Here is a 19,973-nt window from a genome sequence, read left to right as displayed (position 1 = left end):
TGGGTGTGCATGTGCTGAAGAAGGACTTAGGCAGCCAGAGTGGGGAGGTGTCTGTCCACCCTGGCCTCCTTCTGAGTGTTTTTCTAGGGACAAGCCGTGCTCCTTGGTGCTGCGAGGCTTGGGCTGCTCAGCAGATCTCTGGTTGCTGGCTCCCAGATACCTACATGCAGCAGCGACAGGGACAGCCAGCAGCTGGGACAGCATCAGCTCTGGGTCCCAGCTCCCAGCAGCTCACCCCGTGACAGCCCTCAGGGCTGCTGTGTGTCCCCAGGTGCTCACCCAGCCCTGCCCAAAGGTGACCCTAGGACACCAATCCTGTGGGGAGGGCTGGAGAGGGTCAGAGGCCTGCTGTGGCAGTACAGGGCATAAAAGGCATTGCTTTTTGGGAAGAAGGCTTCCTCTTAAATCACCGCTCCTGTCCCTAGGCTGTGCCTGAGGACCAGGTCTTGCCACCCCACCCCAGATTGGGCTCCGGGCCTCCTTCTCCAGTTGGGTAATCCCAGGGGGATAAGCAGGGGACCCTGGATGGACACTGGCCCAGGCGGGGCCAGCACAGGCTGAGCCACACCCTGGGTGGCTAGAGGCCCCCTCCATGTGGGACGGAAGGGACAGCTCTTCCAACCCAGGCACCTGCCGCACTGCGCAGATTCAGTATCTTTATTGTGTGAACTCTGGGGCAGGGTGACTAGGCTGCCACCGTCTGTGTGGCCTCGCCAGCTGCGGGGACTTGGAGCGAGGCAGACGGGCTGGCTCAGCGGCTCGGCCACAGGAGGGTGAAGGTGCCGCGGGCGCAGCGGAAGTCGGGCTCTGGCTGCTCCGGCCGGGGCTCCACCGAGACGAGGCGTCGGGCGCCGCGCTGGCTCAGCGGGATGCAGTCGGAGACGCGGACCTCCAGGGGCTGGCCCTCCCTGCAGCAGGAGGAGGGGTGAGGGTGGCCGTTGACGGGGTCCCCGCGCCCCACCTGCGCCCGGGCCCAACTCCGACTCACCCCTGGCAGTGCGCGGCCAGCACGCCCACCAGCTCCCCGACGCGGTTGTCCAGCGGCGGCCGGGAGCGGTGCAGGCACACCACCAGGTCGTCCTGGCCCCGGGCGTGCAGCACCACCAGCTGGTCCCGCCCGCTGGTCACGCTCAGCCCTGTCACCTGAGCAGGGAGATGGGGTTGGGGTGCAGCCCGAGGACAGCAGCCCAGCCCACCAAACTTGCCCCCTGCCCCCTGCCTCTGGGAACTACCCCACAAGCTCTTCCCCAGCCTCCCCGCCCCCACCGCGTCCCCGCCCCCTCCACCACCTCCGTTCCCTTTCTGGTCCCTGCTGACAAAGGGGAAAGTTGAGCAAGGAACCACACAATAGGACTTTCTGCCATGAGTGATTCTAGATCCTTGCTGTCCAACAGGGCAGACACTGAGCACCTGTGGCTAGGTTTTTAGGCTTTCTTTTCTTTTCTTTTTTTTTTTTTTTTCCAGACAGGGTCTCACTCTGTTGCCCAAGCTGGTGTGCAGTGGCCTCATCATAGCTCACTGCAGCCTCCAACTCATGGGCTCAAGCGATCTTCCTGCCTCAGCCTCCCTAGTAGCTGGAACTACAGGAGCGTGCCACTGCACCTGGCTACACTTTTTATTTTTTGTAGAGACGGGGTCTCGCTATTGCCCAGGCTGATTTTGAACTCCTGGCCTCAAAGGATCCTCCCACCTCGGCCGCCCAGATTGCTAGGATTACAGGTGGGAATCACCATCCCTGGCCTGAGTTTTTAGTTTTATTTCATTTTAATTACACGCAAACAGCCACATTGGCTCTCAGCTGCTGTATCAGACAGCTCGGCACCAACAGCCCCTTCTACTCTGGCAGGTATAGGACCCCAGACTGCGTGGGAGACCCAGAGGGAATCCAGCCCGGATCCCTGCCCCGGGCTGTTCCCTGTCCTGCGGGAAAGGGACTTTGTGGGAACATCGAGCTGCCACGCAAGGGAGCACGTGGGCCCCAGATCCCCGCAGCAGGCAGAAGAGAGACAGGGCGAGATCCCGCAGGCGGCACTGCATACGTGCAGGGGCTTGGGTGGGCCCCGCATGCCCAGGCAGGAGACCCCCAGATGGGCACAGGTGGGGAGAGGGGCCATTTGGCTTGGCTGGACGTGAGAGTGTGGGTGTGTGAGGCAGCCATGAGGTGAGGCTTGAGACCCTCCACGCCGTGGGCAATGGGAGGCCCCGCAGGGTTTTCTGCAGGGCTGCTGCCATCAGCTGAGCTGTGGGATGCGCCAGACCATCACAGGTAGGCAGGACGGGAGGAGGCTAGGACAGGGCTCCCTCAGCCCAGCAGTGCCCCTCACAGATGCTCCACACGTGCGTCCTCCCCCGACCCCGCCATGGTGCTCACCGTGTTGAGGGGCACGGCCCGCATCACGCGGTACTGCCGGGCGGGCTCCAGCTTGTAGAGGTGCCGGTCTGTGAGCAGGAGGGCCCGGTCCCGGCACTTGTGGAAGCGATTCACCTGTGGGGGAAGGGGCCGGGTCCAGGCTGGTGCTGCCCTCCGTCACCCGCCCGGGGAGGAAGCCCCAGTCGTCCCTCCCACCTGCCTCCCTGGTTCCTCTCCTCACTGACTGGGCTGGAGCTGATGGCTTCAGAAGTTTCAGCAGCAACTAGGCCTGGGCTGGGGCTGCCTACAGTCTCTCCTGAGCGGCCCCCTCACCTGTACCCCCAGCTTCCCCCGCCCAAGCCTCTAACCTTGCGGACGTGGCTGGAAAAGAGCACGGCCCTGAAACCGTCCTTGTCCTGAAGCGTCTTCAGTCGCTGAGCAAACAGGCTCGATGCTGTGGGATTGTCTGTGGCCTGAGGACAGGTGGAGGGGAGGGGGCTGCTTGGATGGCAGCTCTCCATGCGTGAGCACAGCTACCCTTGGCCTCAGGAAACTGAGTCACGGACGTGGGCACTGGCTAAGCAGTGCTGGGCGCCACGAGGGCCGAGGGCACAGACTGCCCGCTTTGACGTTCTAGGCTGCAACTGAGGCCCACCCTCCCCGAGCTCCACCCCCGTCCCCACAGGCCACTGGTCCTCCAGCCCACGCCTGGACCTGTGGAGTTCTGGAGAGAGCTCTCCAGAGGGCAGGGGCAGGTGGCCTCATGTCCCCTCAGACAGAAGCTGTTCATGGCTGAAGTGGAGAGTGACTGGCTGGGGGGCTGCACCTGAGAACATGGGGGGACGGCTGTACCTGAGAACACGGGGGGGACGGCTGTACCTGAGAACACAGGGGGGGATGGCTGTACCTGAGAACACAGGGGGGACGGCTGTACCTGAGAACACAGGGGGGGATGGCTGTACCTGAGAACACGGGGGGGACGGCTGTACCTGAGAACACAGGGGGGGATGGCTGTACCTGAGAACATGGGGGGACGGCTGTACCTGAGAACACGGGGGGACAGCTGTACCTGAGAACACGGGGGGACGGCTGTACCTGAGAACACGGCGGGGGATGGCTGTACCTGAGAACATGGGGGGACGGCTGCACCTGAGAACACGGGGGGGGGATGGCTGTACCTGAGAACACGGGGGGACGGCTGTACCTAAGAACATGGCGGGGAGGGGACGGCTGTACCTGAGAACACGGGGGGGAGGGGACGGCTGTACCTGAGAACACGGTGGAGGGGACGGCTGTACCTGAGAACATGGGGGGGATGGCTGTACCTGAGAACATGAGGGGGGACGGCTGTACCTGAGAACATGGGGGGGAGGGGACGGCTGTACCTGAGAACACGGTGGAGGGGACGGCTGTACCTGAGAACATGGGGGGGGACGGCTGTACCTGAGAACATGGGGGGGACAGCTGTACCTGAGAATGCAGGGCTGGGGTGGAGAGGTTGAGAGCTGGCCAGTAAAACCTAGGCAGATGGGGCCAGGTGAAAGCCCTTGAACCTCAGGGATGAACTCTTAGGGAGAGGGGTGGGGATTGAGGGGCAGAGTCAACAGGACAGACCACCCAGGCCTGAGAGAGGAGGTCTGAGGGCACCCAGGCAGTGTTAGCCTTGAGCCCCCACCGGCTGCCCACGTCCCCCCAGCAGCCCCAGACCCACCCGGCACTCACAGAAGACAAGTAGTCTCGGGCCCAGGCCCGCCGACAGCCCCAGTCCTGTCGCAGCCCCTGCAGGGCCCCCATGGCAGCCACCTTGGCCTTGATCTGAGCCATGTCTGAAGGGGGGATGTTCTTTACCAGCTGCCGGGCCCGCCACCTGGGAGAGGGTGGGCAGTGAGACGGAAGCCCTGTGCGTTAATGCCCTCCCACGCCCCTTCCCCAGGAGGACACTGAGCCTAGCCTGGTGCCGGCTGCCCTTCGTGGCCCAACCTCTGCTGGCCTGTCTGGCCTCAGCCCCTTGAGCTTAATGCTTGTAGTTAGAAAGTGACCCCGAGACCTGCAGCTGCCCAACACCCTCCTATTCTGAGCACACTGTTTCCTCTGGGCCCTCCTTCTGGAGAACTCCTGCTCAGCCCTCAGGGCACGCTCCGATGCAGAGTCCCTCCACTCCCCAGCCCCGAATGGCCACCCGCCCCCTGCAGGCTGTGGCTCTAGACCTCAAATGCCCAGCACAGTGCTCAGCACGGTCAGGGCTCTGCCACCAACTGTGGGATGTGGACAGTTAGCTAATGTGGCACAGCCACCACCTTCCCACCTATCGAGGGGGCTGGCGTGTCCCCCAGCTGGGCACTGTGGGGCCAGGACGACCAGTTGAGGTAGTCAGTGGCTGCCAGCTGAACGGGAAAGCATGGTGTGCTAGGGTAGTACCTGCAGAAGAGCGCGTGGCAGGTGTCCTGGAAAGGCTGCAGCACAGCGGGCGGTGGCGGCCACACAAGGTCGCGGCCGTAGAGCGGGGGCTGCCGCACAGCCTGGAATCGCCGCTGCAGCTCAACCAGGTGAGCACGCACCTTGTGCCTCCGGAACCAGCGCATGATGGTGTACACAGCTCTCAGCCGCCGGCAGCGCCGCCTCGCCAAGGTGCCCCGCCAAGCCTGGGTGGGCCGGGAGGGATGGGACACACAGTCAGGCCCAGCCAGGCCCTGGCCTCCTAACCCCAACTCTGATTCTAAGCCTTTAGGGAGCACCCCCTGCGTGTCTCCAGGGAGGCCGACCCACCCCCTGGCTCCCAGGAGCCATGTCCGCCTGGCTGGTGGTTGGTTCCTGGATGGGCATGTGGCCAGCGATGCCAGGGAAGCCCTGCCCAAGCTCTGCAGACTCTTGGGAAGGAGTTGCTTGCCTGTTACAGGCTTTTAAAGCTGGGATCTGGCACCAGTGGGGACCCTCAAGTCCCCCCAGGGAGAAAGCTCACATGAGAAGAGAGGTGGGGACAGATGAAGGTGGTTTCCCACCTTCAAGGGCAACTGCTAATGAGTCTGCCTGGAATCTGGCCTGGTATAGATTTAGTCTCCAATTCCTAGGATATCCCAAGACAGAGGGATACCCCAAGAATGCGACCATCAAAACCCAGACTGGAAACCCTACAAGGTAGGCCGTCGGTGGACCCACAGATTTAAACAGACGTCAGCAATACAGCAACGGACCACAGTGTATGGACCCTGAGCTCAACAGACTGAGAAAACCATCCTGAGACAATTGGGGAAGTCTGAGCACTGACTGGGAATTGACAGCAACAAGTAGTCCGAGCTTTCTAAACCAGGATGGCGGTGCTGTACAGCCCCTGTGCGTTAGAGCAGACGGCAGAGGTCACGACAGTCGCAGGATGTGATCGCTGATGGGATCCTGGACTTCTAGAAGATGTGATGGGTAGTGGTGGGACCACTGTGTACATGTGAATATGGCCTACACATTAGATGCTCAGATATGTAGGTTGTTGTTTTATCAGTGTTAAGTTTCTTGAATGTGCTAATGTTAACATGGTTACAAAGGAGCATGTCCTTGTTCTTGTACCTGCTGAGGTATTTAGGGGTGTCATGGCTTTATATAGTTCAGGAAAAAACATTCATAGATACATGTACGAATGTGTGTGTACAGAGAGAGAGGGAGAGACAGAGACAGACAGAGAGAGAGAGAGACAGAGAGAGAAACAGAGACAGAGTGGGGAGGCAAGGAAGAAGCACTCTTGCAGCAATCCAGGTGAACAGCTTATTTAAACTTTTCTGTAGGTTTGAATTGTTCCAAAATAAAAACTTACGGGGAGAAGGGAAAGAATCCCTATCCTGTGGAAATGCATACTGAAATGACTATGGTTGCAATCGTTTGTTGGGATAGAGGTGCCAGCCCCCATACACAGCCATACTGGCTGTGAGGTGACACGGTTGAAGCTGGGCAGTTGAGTGTGGGAGATTATACACCATGCTGGATACTCTTCTCCAAGTCTGAAGTTTTTCATAATGAATAGTTAGAAAGAAAGAAGGAGGGCAGGAGAGACGGAGCACCTGGAAACCTTGTTTTGAGCACCTGGATCCAACCAGGCCTGAAGCTGGTAGCCACAGGATGATTGTGCCTCAACTGCATCCATGCTTTTTGCTTAAGTCAGTTTCACTCCTGGCCTGTCTCCGTCAAGCAGAGACTCCCGTGGAACTTGTAAGTGTGCTTGTGGCCCCCCTGAAGCGCATGCGCCACCCCCCCATGGTGTCCCCTCCCCCCCCTGCACCTTCTGCAGCAGCAGCACGATGATGGGGATGAGGCGGGCTCGGCTCTGCTCCAGCGTGACCAGCGTCCGGGGTGAGCGGATGAACAGTTTGCTGTGGCCAAAGGCCACATCCCCCTGAAGCCCATGCTGCTCCAGGAGGGCGCCCACGGCCGCCTTGTCGGAGCCCAGCAGGTGGTTGGGCCACGTGTACTCACAGGTCATCTTGTACCTGTCACCACAGGATAGGGTAGTGGGGGCCAGGCCTTGGGAAGGGAGCATGGGCCTGCCTTGCCCGCCCCACCCCTGGGAGACGGGAGGGGTGCTGAGAGCCCTGGGGCTGAAATCCTCCCGGTATGCTCCTGGAGCAGCCATGACACCTGTGTTCATGTGTGTCCTCCCACACGCATGTTCTCCCACACATGTCCTCCCACATACATGCCTTCCTACACATCCTCACAGACATTTTGGTGTCCTGACCCAGCAGCGTGCCAGCTCTCCCTTGTGTCGATGTTTGGGAAGTGCTGTTTAGGGACCCTCCGCTCCTCCTCCTCAGACTCCGCCCCGGGATCCAGCCCACGGAGCCATGGGCGTGGAGTGCCAGTACCTGAGCAGGAACCGAGAGTAGGGCTGGCGGGAAGCGAAGCCAGCCCTGCGGACCCTCACATTCTCCAGCAGTCCCAGGTATGCGACCTGGTGGCGACAGTGGTCCTCGTCCAGCTTCCCGGCCACCTTGTCCTCGTTGGGCTTAATGCAGCGGACGTAGAAGGGCTCCTGTGGGGACAGAGGGGACTTGGAGGGGCCCAAGCACTGTGGGGCCTGCCCTAAGCTGGGGGCTTCTCCGACCCCCAATGTCCCAGGCCAGGAGGAGAGTTGGGGACAATGGAAATCACAGCAGAACAAGGGCCCTGGAAGCCCAGAGCGCCAGGGCAGGGCCAGTGAGGAGGCCGGGCCCAGACCCGGTCTCCAGCCCAGGTGGAGCAGGAACAGGCCTCACCCTCTCTCTCCTTCCTTTCTCCTTCCGAGAGGGGCTGACGTCTCTGGATGTTCCATTGTTAAACCCGTCCTGCCATGTCCCCCTGACCCGGTTCCCCTCTGTCTTTGGGACAAAGCTCCCCAAGAAAGCTAGTGCCAGTTTCCTGTCCCTCTGGCCCCAGCTGGCAGAAGAGTCCCCGGCTCTTGGCAGGAGCTGGACTGGGCCAAGCCAAGCTTCTAGCAGGGTCTCCCCTGGCCTCTCCCTGCCCAAGAGACAGTGGGGTGCGAGGAAGGCTGGGTTCGAATCTGGCTGATCAGGCCTCAGCCCAGCCCCTGAGCCCCCACATCTAACCTGTGCAGTGGGTGGGGTCCCCAGCTGGAGCAGATGTGGCTCACACAGACAGGACAAGACCTCCCCCTGGCTCCCAAGATGTGCAGAGGTGGTTAGGGGCCCTACTCGGTACTCAAGGCACAGACGGAAGGATCCAGAAGGGCCGGGGTAGGGGTGGTGTGTACCTTGGAGGCCAGGTTCTCCACCAGAGCCACCATGGAGTTCTTAAAGAGTGTGCCAGCTGTCAGGGGGCGCTTGGTCACCTCTGTGATGTCCTGCTGCCCCTCCGGCCACATCGCCCGTAGGGTGGGGTCCGTGCTGCAGACATAAGTGTCATGCCCAGCCACCCCGCAAGGGAGAGCAGCCTCACCCACCCCAACCTTAGCTTTGAGCCTCAGGCTCTCCACTGGTCAGGTGCGGGGGGTGGGGTCAGACCCCAGGGTCTCTGAAGGTCCTGGGGCCCTGGCCTCCGGTGCCCGCACGCTCAGCTAGCTGTGCTCACCTGTTGTACAGCAGCCGCTTGAAGTCCTGGAAGAGGAAGTCTCTGTTCTTGTCAATGAAGCCCTCCACAGAGTACCTGCCAGAGGCCAGGGCCGGTGAGGGGAGGGCAGCTAGGGCGGGGGCTTCTGGGCCCCTCAGAGTGCTGACAACCCCCAGAAGGCCCCACTCTCCTCCCCTGCTCTGTTCTAGACAGTCTCTCTCTCCCTGCTGCCTGGCTCCCCTTCCCTTCCCCGCACACCTGCTTTCTCCTTCATCACCTAAGACTCCCTCACTCGGGAGAAACTTCTCTCCTGGAAGACGAATTGAGTGGTTAGGCCCTCAGCTCTGAAGCCAAATGCCCTAGCACCGAGTCCTGGCTCTCCCACGTGCATGCTTTGTGACCGTGGGTGAGCCACTCAACCTCTCTGTGCCTCAGTGTACTTGGAACTGTACTTGGAACAGTACCTACTGAGCTCTGATAAATATCAGTGACCACAGTTATGAGCAGGAACTCCTGAGTCTTGGGTCCATTTTAACCTGTGGGCACTGAGAGCCTCAGAGTCGCTGCCTCTTTCTTGCACCGCTAGAAAGCGCAGTGCCAAGTCTTGGCTCCACCTGTAAAGACTCTGATTTTTACTAACAGGTTTTTGTGAGCAGATCTGACATCTGAATACTTTGTCTCTATTGTCTAATCTATTTCCTCTCCTTGAGAAGTTCAGATGAGGCACTTGTACCTCTCTGTGAGTCACCTCAAATTGCTCTGGGACGAGGGGAGCAACACATAAATCAATCATCACTGTGACAATCTCTGAAGGACACCTCATGCCTTTGTACTCAGAGCATCGTCGTAGGACACAGTGAGGGCTCACCCGGGAGCTTGTTAGAAATGCAGACTCTTGGCCCCCTCTGCCCCCTGCACCCCGACCTCGCCAGCCTGCAGCTTCCCCCCAGCAGATGGTGGAATGGGGTAGGGCCCAGACATTAGACGCAGGTATCTGTTAGAGGTGACCAGATGAACGCAACCAGGGGTTGCTGCACTTCACTCGTGAATCTGGTGACGGGCAGGTTGTCAGTGTCTTAAAGGGACAGGGCTGGTAGAAGAGGCAATGATATCCTGTCTCCCAGACATTCCCCTGGGGTGCTCCTGCCCCATGATACATGCAACGGTGCCCCATGGGAAGGCCCAGGAGGGAGAGAGTTCCTTACGTGACATCCCCTGCGTAGTGCTTGATCCGGAAGTCTCGGCCAAACTCCATGGTCTTGTCTGTGGGGCAGAGCTGTGGGGACAGGCCAAGGCCAAGTCACAGAAGGTGTATGTATGTGGGGGTCTGCAGGAGGGGGTAGTGCTGCCTCCATCCCACTGGGGCAGAGAAGCCCACCACAGTGAAGACAATGGCGCTAAAGCTGGGTCCCCGCCCAGGCCCCACAAGCCAAAGGCAGCATGGTGCCTGCAGGGCAGATCCCACCAGCCCACTGTGCCGGTGCAGGGACAGCTGGGGGCACCTGGCGGCTGGTGTAGTGTGGGTGGTGGCGGTGGTGCGTGTCCAGGGTCTGCAGGAAGATGCGGTCGGTGATGGTGCCCGCGGCACTGCAGGCCTCGTCCAGCACAGCCAGGATGCCACGGTGGGGCCGCTCCACCAGGTCCACAATGGTGGCGTTGTTGAAGTACTCGACCTGGGGTGGAGGCAGCCAGCAGGGAGGCTCCCGAGGCCCTCCCAGCCACTTCCCCTCTGCCACCCCTCACTCTGCACCCACCAGGCCAACCCGGGCCGCCCCTCCTCACAGGGGCTCCTGACACCCCCCTCCAGGCTGCGGTGCTCACACTCTGCCAGGTGATGCCCTCGCGCTCATACTCCTCCTGCTCCTGCTTCAGGATGAGCTGGATGAAGAGCTGCTGCAGCTTCTCGTTGCAGTAGTTGATGCAGAACTGCTCAAAGCTGGGGGAGGGCATGGCGGTTCAGAGGGGCTGTCACTCTTGTGGAGCGAGCGGTACTAGACAGTGCCTCCCCTAAAGGCTCCCCTGATGCTCACTGAGGGGTCTGGTGCCAGGACGTCGCATGGCTTCCCTGTGGATTACGCGCCCTACACCACCTCCGGCAGGCATGATCTGGTGGACTTTGGTCACAACCCAGAGAAGTGAGCCCCGTAATTTTGCCTTCCATCAGGGCACCAAAAGCTGGTGGGGCCCAGGGACCAGGACAAATTCAGACATTCCTGCCTCCCAGCCCCAGTGAGCTGCCTGGGACTAAGTGGCCACAGAAGCTGGGGGTCAGAGGTGGGGACCTACCTGTTGACAGGGAACACTTCAAAGCCATAGATGTCTAGCACGCCGATGACTGTGTCCTTGCCGTCACGCCGAGGGTCCCGGTCCCGGGCTTCCATGATGCTGTTGATCCTGTCCACCACCCACTCAAACAGCCGCTGGTACACAGCCTGGGGGCAGGAGCACACTGCGTTTTGCTGCAGATGGCCTGGTCCCCCCCCACGGCCCCCACTGCAAAGGCCACCTGGGTTTCCCTCCCTCTGCCTGCCCCGGCGTACCTTGGCACAGGCGTCCCGGGCGTAGCTGGCCTCCGCCGCAGTGTGGCCCTTCTCTATGAGCTCCCTGCCTCCCGAGGCCACGGTGCGAGCCAGCAGGGAGCGGAGCACCAGGTCCCGGGGTGTGGCCGTCAGCTCAGCCACGTGGTCCACCAGTGCCTCCTCAGCCACCGCCAGGCCGTCCTTCTGCCCCCCATCCTCCTCCGTCTCCACAAACTCAATGTTTCCCTGGTGATGGGGGAACCATAAACAGTCCAGGCTCCTTGGACTCCTTGGACAAAGGAGCCTGGATGGATTTGGACGGGGAGGAGGAAGGGAGACAGGGGACGTGGACATGGTGGGGCCCAGCTCCTGGCTGGTCACCACAGGCACAGACACAGCCAGAGATGAGGAGGTCAAGGGCACATCAGAGCCTTTGCCAAGGCCTCACATCCAAACGATATGTGAAGGACACCATTGCATCCCCTCAGCAGTGGCAGAAGCTCTGCACTACTTACTCCTTGTGCCACTCAGAGAATTGTGGCCAAATGGCGTTGCATCATGAGCCACAAGCTCACCCACGACTGCACTTAGAGGCAGTCTGCATGACACTCACTTTTACTGTGCCCAGTAGCCCTGGCCCTAACAAAGGGCTCTCCACCAGACGCTGACACAGGCGCGTCCAAGCAACTCAGCTTCCTTAGGGCAGGGAGTCAGCTCAGCCACATCACGGGGGTATCTGGGACTAGTCTCCTCCTCCCTGCAGGGACTTCAGCCAGGAAGCCCCTGTGGGGTGGTGGTCCTCCCAGGCCCTCAGAGCCAGCCTCACCAGGTGCAATATGGCAGCCAGGATGCGATACACAGACGCCACCTCCTCAGGACTGAAGCCGATGACCCTCATGGCCTCGATCACTGCCTGGTAGCTCCTCTCATCACTGTCCAAGGCCTGGGGGAGAAGGAGTTCACTGCCCCAAGCCACACTGGGCCCAGAACACCTGCTCTCCCTCACCCCTGATTCTTCTGTCCCAAGCACCTGCTCACCCCTGCACCCTATCCCCTCCCTGAACCATTTTCCCTCCAGCCTGAGCACCCTCGCCACTCACCTGCATGGCTCACATCCTGGCCTGTGATGATTGCTGCCCATTCCCTGCCACCACACTCAGGACCTGAAACTAAGCCCAGTTTGAGCCTCCCGTGCCTCTCACACTCACACTGTGCACACCCATGCTGAGTCCAGCTCCCTGGCGTGTGAAATTGTACACAGCAGGGTTTCTTTCCAAGTGCAGTTCATGCAGCTCCTTGTCCTCACTGCCCCTCAGCAACTAGAGGACAAAGAGATCCCTTAGTTATATGAATAAGCTCCCAGGACCCCCCACCTCCCACCTCCCTGCCAGAGGCAGGAGAACAAACAGACATGATCTTCCTTCCAGCAAACGCAGTGAGCCAGTGAACTCCCAGTTCAGTGGGTCAGAGACTGTGAAGAACCACCCATGTCAAAGGAGCCCCATTTCAGCGGGAGCAGAGAGTCCACCGGGAAGACACTGCCTCTATTCTACCCCTATTCCCAGACCTCGCCTCAATGGGGAGCTCAGATTCTGTGAAGACATTGCCCTAGACCCAGGGAGACCCCACCTCATGGGGAACTGTGTCCCCGGAGACAACGCCCGTGTCTCCAGATCTCCCACATGAATGGGGAGGCAAGAGTCTGTGGAGATCCTGCCAGAGTCCTAGGGAGCTCCACTTCAGCGGGAGCACGGAGTTCCTGGAGAAACTGCCCATGTCCACGGAGCTCCACCTCACTGAAGAGCTTAAAGTCCATGGAGACCCCATCCCTGCCCCAGTGAGCACCCACCTCAGTGGGGGCATCAGAGTCGGAAGACACACTGCCCCTGTCTCAGGGAGCCCGTACCTCAGAAGGGAGTTCAGAGTCTACGGAGACACTGCCTGTGTCCCAGAGACTTCCCACCTGAGTGGGGAGCTCAGATTTCCTGCAGACATTGCCCTAGACACAGACTCCTGGGGAGCTCAGAGTTTATGGAGACACGGCCCTTGTCCCATTAACTCCCACCTCACTGGGAGCTCAGACTCCATGGAGACTCCACGCGAAACCTAAAAGGTCCCACGCCAGTGGGGAGGCAAGTCTGTGCAGATCCTGCAGGAGTCCCAGAGACCTCCACTTCAGTGGGAGCTCAAAGGCTGTGGAGACACTGCCCATGGCCCAGGGAGAATCACTTCATAGAAGAGTGGTGTAGACACTTCCTGTGTCCCAGGTAGCTCTTACCACAGGGGGAGTTCAGAGTTCTTGGTGACATTGCCCATGTCTCAGGGAGCTCCCATTTTAGTGGGGAGATCAGAGTTCGTGGAGACACTGTCCATGTTCCATGGAGCTCTGCTTCAGTTGGAGCCCAGAGTCTGTGGAGACACAGCCCCTGTCCCAGGGAGTTCTTACCTCGAGGGAGAGCTCAGAGTGGGTAGAGGCACTGTCTGTCTCCAAGAGTGCTCCCACCTGAGTGGGCAGCCCAGAGTCTGTGGAGACACTGCCTATGTTCGAGGGAGTTCCCATCTAAGTGTGCAGCTCAAGGTCTGTGGAGACACTGCCTATGTTCGAGGGAGTTCCCATCTAAGTGTGCAGCTCAAGGTCTGTGGAGACACTGCCCCTGTTCTAGGGAGCTCCCCCCTCAGTAGGGAACTCAGAGTCTTTCAAGACATTGTCTGTGTCAGGGAACTCTGTTTCTTGGAAGCTCAGAGTCTGTGAAAACGCTCCATGTGTCGCAGAGAATTCCCACCTCAGTGGGGAGCACATAGGTCATGGAGACCGCACTCACATCCCACAGAGCTCCCATCTCATGGAGAGCTCAGAGTCCGTGGAGACACTGCCAATGTCCCACAAGCTCCCAAATCAGTGGGGAGGTAAGAGTCTGTGGAGATCCTGCAGGAGTCCAGGGAGCTCCACTTCCGCGGGAGCTCAGAGGCCGTGGAAACACTGCTTGTGTCCCAGGAAGCTCCCACTGTGGGGAGCTCAGAGTCCATAGTGACACTGCCTGTGTCCCAGAGAGCTTTCACCTCAGTGTGGACCTTGGAGTACGTGGAGATGCTGCCCGAGTCTCCACAGGGAGCACTTACCTCAGAGGGAGCCCAGAGTCTGTGGAGACACCATCCATGTCCCACCTCAGTGGGGAGCTCGGAGTCCTTAAAGATACTGTCTGTGTCTCAGAGAGCTCCATCGCCTGGAGGCTCAGAGTCTGTGGAACAACTCCGTGTCCCAGGAATCTCCCACTTCAGTGGGAAGCTCACAGTTTGTGGACACCCTGCCTGCATCCCAGGGAGCTCCCATCTCATGGGGAGCTCAGAGTCTGTAGAGACACCACTCATGTCTCAGGGAGCTCTTACCACAAGGTGAGCTCAGAGTCCGTAAAGGCACTGCCCATGTCCCAGGGAGCTCCCACCTCAGTGGGGGGGGCAGGGTCATTGGAGACAATGCCGGAGTCTCGGGGAGCTCTCACGGCAGTGGGGAGCTCAGAGACTGTAGAAACACTGTCAGTGTCCCAGAGAGCTCCATTTCACGGGAGCTCAGAGTCTGTCAAAGAAACTCTCTGTGTCCCAGGGAGCTCCCACTTCCGTAGGAAGCTCAGAGTCCTTAAAGGCACTACCCGTGTCCCAGAGACTTTCACCTATGTAGAGCTCAGGGTATGTAGAGACACCGCCCATGTCCCAGGGAGCTCCCATCTCAGTAGGGAACTAAGAGTCCCTAAAGACACTGCTGTGTTCCAGGGAGCTCCCACCTAATCGGGGAACTCAGAGTGTATGGTGACGCTGCCCTCCTCTTGTGGGGCTCCCATCTTCATGGGGAGCGCAGAGATGGCAGGTACTGCCTGTGTCCCAGTGAGCACTACTGCACTGGGGCTCCGAGTCTGTGAAGGGACTCCCTGTCCCAGGGAACTGCCATCTCATGGGGAGCTCAGAGTCCCTGAGACACTGCCCTTGCTCAAGGAGCTTTACCTCAGAAGGGAGCCCAGATTTTATGGAGACAGTATTTGTGTCCCAGGGAGCCCTCATCTGCAAGTGTCTCAGATGGAGGGACATCCTGCTTTTGTGCTCAGGGAGCTCACTCCCTCTTGTCTGTGGGGCATGGGGTGATGGCTGGCGTGTGTGGCAGGGAATGAGGACCATGGGCTAGTGAGGGGCAGTGGGGCACAGTAGGGGAACTGAGGCAGGAGGGAAGGGTCACCAGTTGGCCCAGCCTTCTTCTCCCACCCTATATTTTCCCTCCTCCCCCTTCCCTCATTGGCTCACCTGGTAGAAGGCGTGGAAGTTTCTTTCACCCACGTGTTGCTTGAGGACCCGAGACTGAGAAGAGACAGGCAGCTGGACTCAGGCCTGGGAAGGGGTCTGCCTCTTGGGACCCTATCTGAGCATTCCCAGACGCAGGGCAGGCTGGAGATCAGAGGGCCCTGGCCACAGGGACCCAGGCCCAGAGAAGGGCCACAGGGAGAGACTGGCCTGCCTGACCTGCAGCATCAGGGTCCCCAGGCCTGGGATTGGTCTCAGCCAGGGTTCCCCATGGGGATCTCCTCGGCCCACCTGCCCACCTTCTCCAGCAGGTAGCTGTAGATGTGTCCTCCGACCGGGTCCCCCTTGAAGTCGAAGTTGATGTCCATGTACTTGCCAAAGCGGCTGGAGTTGTGGTTGCGGTTGGTGCGGGCATTGCCAAAGGCCTCCAGCACACAGGTGGACTTGAGCAGCACGTCTTTGACCCTGTGGGGGCAGAGAGGCCAGGGCTCAAGGCAAAGACCTCTCATCTGGAGAATAGCGTCCCCACCGGAGTCTTCCTTTCAGAAATCCCAGCCTCTTGGAATGGATAAAGGAGCTGGCTGAGAAGGAGCCAGGGCCCAGCCTCGCCAGTGCGGAGTCTGGGCTATGTGACGGCCACGCCTCTGAGATGCTGGGAAACGCACTCGCCAGGCTGGCTTGTGCTCAACAGGGCCTGGACGGCACCAAGCCCAAGTCTTTGCCTCTCATGGCCACCGCCTGCCCTCCCAGGCCTCAGCTACAGCCTGGGGAGCTGGTCTGACCACTTGGCCTTGGACCTCCAGTGCAGGGGTGTGCAGTGGTACCTGCCACGTGTGCTTGGGAACTGACATTGCTTGTCCCGTCTGAATCCCACCTTGTCGCATCTCAACAGGAAGAAATGGGTTCTGACACAGGAAGCTGCTTCTGCAAGGCCCCCGAGGGAGAGCAGTCGGCAAACAGGTCAGCCCCGGTTTCCTGGTTTCCTGCTGTCACCCACACTCCCACCTGGCATGCTGGGCCGTCCTGACTGGAGCCTGCCAGCTTCTCTAGGCTTCCATGGAATACCCAGTGGGGTGCCCACTGCCCTGTCCAGGAGGCATTCCGGGCATCTCTGGGCCCTATTACACTTCTCCATGTCCTACCTATCACTGCCGCCTCCTCCCAGCTGGCAGCCAGTGCCCTTCATGCAGGTCAGCCTGTCTTACCTCTCTGTGTGTGTTGGAGTTACCGGGAACCTTCCTGACGGACAAGCCCACTGAACTTGGCCTGAGCTGGGCTCCAGTTCCCATCTCTCACTTCCTGGTGCCAGGCCCTTCCCGCCGCACTGCAGCCCCGGCTGTGCTGAGGCCCGCAGCTGAACCTTGGAGCTCACCTCTCCACCTCGGCCCTCTGGCTCGGGTTGGTGACAGCGGCGATGTACTGCATGATGTGCTTACTGGCCTCCGTCTTCCCTGCCCCACTCTCCCCTGCCAGAAAGACGGGAGTCAGCAGAATCAACCGGCCTGCACCCCTTCAACCCGCTCCCTGTGCCAACCCCACCCCTAGGACTGGTGTGGCAGGGTCCTGGGGCCACACAGGGCACAGCAGATACTCTAATGTCCCCCCATGTTTACAAACAAGGATGCTGAGGCTGGGGGGCCTGGCTGCAGGGGCAGGTACCTGAGATGACGATGCAGGTGTCCCTGGACCGGCGCTTCATCGCCTTGTAGGCAGCATTGGCCACGGCATAGAGGTGGGGCGGCCGCTCGTAGAGCTCACGGCCCTGGTACCTGGCGATGGCCTCGGGCCCGTACAGGGGCAGCTCCTGGTACGGGTTCACGGACACTAGCACCTCGCCGATGTAGGTGTAGATGCGGCCCTTCTCGAACCTGGACACAGCAGAGCCAAGCCTTAGCACTCACAGGGCTAAAGGGACACATGGGGCTTTGCCCACAGCCCACCTTGGGCCCTGGCCCGTCAGCCAGCACTCCCATCCGAGGGGCTGGGAGTGGAGAAGGGAGAAGGGGTGATGTAGGCCTTGAGTCTTCCTGGTGCCATCCTGGGTGAACTCCCATGCGGATCCTGCCCCAACCTCGGTGTAGAGTTTGGGGTCCATGCTGCTCTCCATGGGGGTCCTGAGGTCACAGGAATGGTGACCACCCATTTTACGAAGGGGACAGACTTGCCCAAGACCATGCTGGTGAGGCAGAGACAGGGCTGGCTCATGGGGTGGGGTCTGGTGGGGAGCCGGGGTGAGGGAAAGGGCAGGGCTAGCAGGGAGGGAGGGGCCTCATGCTGTTTCCTGTCTCAAGGCCTGGGCGGAACCCAGACAGAAGGGGACCCCGCCCAGCCCCACCCAGACAACAGGGAGGGCGTGGGGGCAACATTGCCCAGGAGCTGCTGTTGCTGTCTTTGTGCTCCCCCAGAATGTGGCTGGCGGCCGCCACCCCTCCCCTGGCACATCCTCAGACTTCTTCAAAAACCCGGTCACCATTGGGGCCTGTGTTCACCCCTTTCTTGACTTTTCCACCCCTGTGAGGGATGGGTGGCCTGCCCCTCAGACCCCAGCTCTCCTTGATGTGTGGGACCCACCCTGTCCCCTAGTGGCCCCGTCCTGGGATTCTTCTTTCTCGACCACTTCTGACGTGGGTGTTCCGGGGCCAGCTCTAGCCGTCCTACAAGCTACGTGGCCAGGGGCAAGTCACCCATCTCTTGGGGCTCAGGGCTTTCATCACCCTTATCATCAGGATGGAGATGATAGTGACTGTCTCATAAACTCAGGGGGTTTTTTTATTGTTGTTTGTTTTGTTTTTTTGAGATAGGGTCTCCTTCTGTCACCCAGGCTGGAGTGCAGTGGCATCATTATATCTCACTGCAGCCTCAGACTCCTGGGCTCAAGCGATGCCCCTGCCTCAGCCTCCAGAGTAGCTGGGACTACAGGTGCATCCCACAGTGCTAGCTAATTTTTCTATATTAGTAGAGACGGGGTCTCACTCTTGCTCACGCTGGTCTTGAAGTCCTAACTTTAAGTGATGCTCCTACCTCGGCCTCCCAAAGTATTAGGATTATACAAAGTGCTCAGCTCACTTCCTGTCTAGCCCACCTGTCCTTGAGTCAGGCTCGCAGCCTCTTGATGCCTGTGCTTAGTGGGGCTCCTGGTCCCCAAGCTCTCCCCAGGGAGCTTCCCAAGCACATGGCAGGCGCCTCCCGCACCTCCCTGGGAGTCAGGGCATGAAGCCCAGTTGCCCACACGGCCACCCAATGTGCCATGCCCGCACCTCCTGAGCTCTTCCTGCCCTCTGCCTACCCCCCTTGATGGCAAATTGGACTCTGATGTCACTTCTACCAGCTGTGCCCTGTGGCACCTCATGTGCCCCACCCGAGCATCACCTCAATGCTGTGAGATGCTTTGGACTCCAGGGTGGGGCCTGCCTGCTTCATCTCAGAGTCCTGGGCTCAGGCCAGGTCCCATGAGGGAGATGCAGGGAGGGAGCAGCAGCAACTGTCGGGAAAGGGCTGGGAGGGGGGCCCAGCCCTGGCCCCAGCGCCCAGTGCCCATCTGTCCAAGCAGGAAAGAAGCGGCAGAAGGCACCTGGGCCGTGTGGGAGGCAGGGGTGGGGGTGGGGCAGCTCCAGCACTGACTGGCCAACCCTGATGGGGACGGGGCTTCCTGGTCTCCTCCCGTCTCCCTGGGGCAGTGCTGTGAGGTGCTCATTTCAGCCCAGTGTGTCTGGGTCTCTGCCAGGATGAGGGGTGGGGTCCTTGGAGGAGGGGAGCCTGGAGCCTCCTGCCCTGGGCCTACCTGAGCTGCAGGTTCCTCATGAAGTCCTCCATGGTCACTTGGTCCAAAAGCACAAAGTCGGGCTTGCCGTACTCCGGGCCTTCCTCGTCCTCCATCCTGCCAGCTGGAAACACCCAGGCCAGGTTGCCTCACCTTCCTATGCCGGCCGGCAGGAGGGCGGAGGGGAGGGGAGGGCCGGGGGAGGCCCAGCCCCTGACAGCCTCCTCCAGTGCTGTAGTAAAGTAGGAAGTGGGTTCTGGCCCTGGGAGGGGCTGCCTTCCCCACTTGCTGTTCCCTCCCCGCGAGGTGCTCTGAGCCCTGCTTCCTGTCCCTGTGCCCCACAGCTGGCCACAGACCGTTAGGTCTGATCTGCTTGCATGTCAGGGCCAAGGTACCAGACCCTGGGTCCTCCAGCTCTGGAGGGTTCCTTGATGGCCTCCTTTGGAAGCTCCCGTCTACCCCAGGCAGTAGACAAGACTCCGTGGGTTGGTTTCCAACCCTGGCAGCATGTTAGAGTCACCTGGGGGATTTTAAAGAAAGATTTCTTGACATGGTCTTGGCCACCCAGCTGTATGTGTCTGTCAACTCAGAGCTGAACACTAGATGAATTTCACTGTGTATGTATGTTGTACCTTAATACAAAAATGTAAAAAGATCCAGGCCGGGCGCCGTGGCTCACGCCTGTAATCCTAGCACTCTGGGAGGCTGAGGCGGTTGGATCGCTCGAGGTCAGGAGTTCAAGACCAGCCTGAGCAAGAGCGAGACCCCGACTCTACTAAAAGTAGAAAGAAATTATATGAACAACTTTTTTATAAATTAAAAAAAAAAATGTAAAAAGATCCTAATGCCCAGGCCTCTGGAGTGGAGAACCGGCAATAGCATTCTTTGAAGCATCACTGCGGGATAAATGGGAAAAGCTTCTTGTCTGGCCCTGCCAAGGGCCAGGGCTCAGGACTCCTCACACTGCAATTCCCCGGAGGCCCCTAGAGCGTCTTCTGGGTGGGGCCAGCCTGCAGGGGAACCTCATGCC

The 19,973-nt window shown here is 59.9% G+C and overlaps 1 protein-coding gene across 2 annotated transcripts; it reads right to left on the bottom strand.

Annotated features, from left to right (window-relative positions):
- Nucleotides 1-740: 740 nt before the first annotated feature.
- Nucleotides 741-19,118, bottom strand: MYO1G (myosin IG). 2 transcript variants are annotated; one of them, XM_069461550.1, is made up of 22 exons: nt 18,965-19,118; nt 16,843-17,051; nt 16,556-16,649; nt 15,483-15,648; nt 15,187-15,240; nt 12,105-12,215; nt 11,723-11,839; nt 10,918-11,142; nt 10,664-10,809; nt 10,199-10,313; nt 9,880-10,050; nt 9,583-9,653; nt 8,399-8,473; nt 8,082-8,214; nt 7,198-7,364; nt 6,615-6,822; nt 4,769-4,992; nt 4,073-4,217; nt 2,719-2,823; nt 2,372-2,485; nt 989-1,143; nt 741-908 (listed from the first exon to the last, which is right to left on the bottom strand). In XM_069461550.1, exons 1-22 carry the CDS (start codon nt 19,057-19,059, stop codon nt 752-754), a joined length of 3,057 nt encoding a protein of 1,018 aa, XP_069317651.1. In that variant the 5' UTR covers nt 19,060-19,118; the 3' UTR covers nt 741-751. The 2 variants fall into 2 exon arrangements, with proteins under 2 accessions (XP_069317651.1, XP_069317652.1); XM_069461551.1 differs by having other exon boundaries at nt 12,114-12,215; nt 18,965-19,059.
- Nucleotides 19,119-19,973: the final 855 nt, after the last annotated feature.

The sequence above is a fragment of the Eulemur rufifrons genome, chromosome 29, assembly GCF_041146395.1.
Source record: "Eulemur rufifrons isolate Redbay chromosome 29, OSU_ERuf_1, whole genome shotgun sequence".
NCBI lineage: Eukaryota > Metazoa > Chordata > Mammalia > Primates > Lemuridae > Eulemur > Eulemur rufifrons.
This window is presented reverse-complemented; position numbering and strand designations above follow the sequence as displayed.

Excerpts from the sequence above, each read along its gene's own strand:
- MYO1G (XM_069461550.1), bottom strand. The coding sequence starts at position 19,059 with ATGGAGGACGAGGAAGGCCCGGAGTACGGCAAGCCCGACTTTGTGCTT. Across the intron at positions 11,840-12,104 it reads TCAGCATGGGTGTGCACAGT|GCCTTGGACAGTGATGAGAG; the intron begins GTGAGTGTGAGA and ends CTTCTCCCCCAG. Across the intron at positions 909-988 it reads CTGGCCGCGCACTGCCAGGG|GGAGGGCCAGCCCCTGGAGG; the intron begins GTGAGTCGGAGT and ends CTCCTGCTGCAG.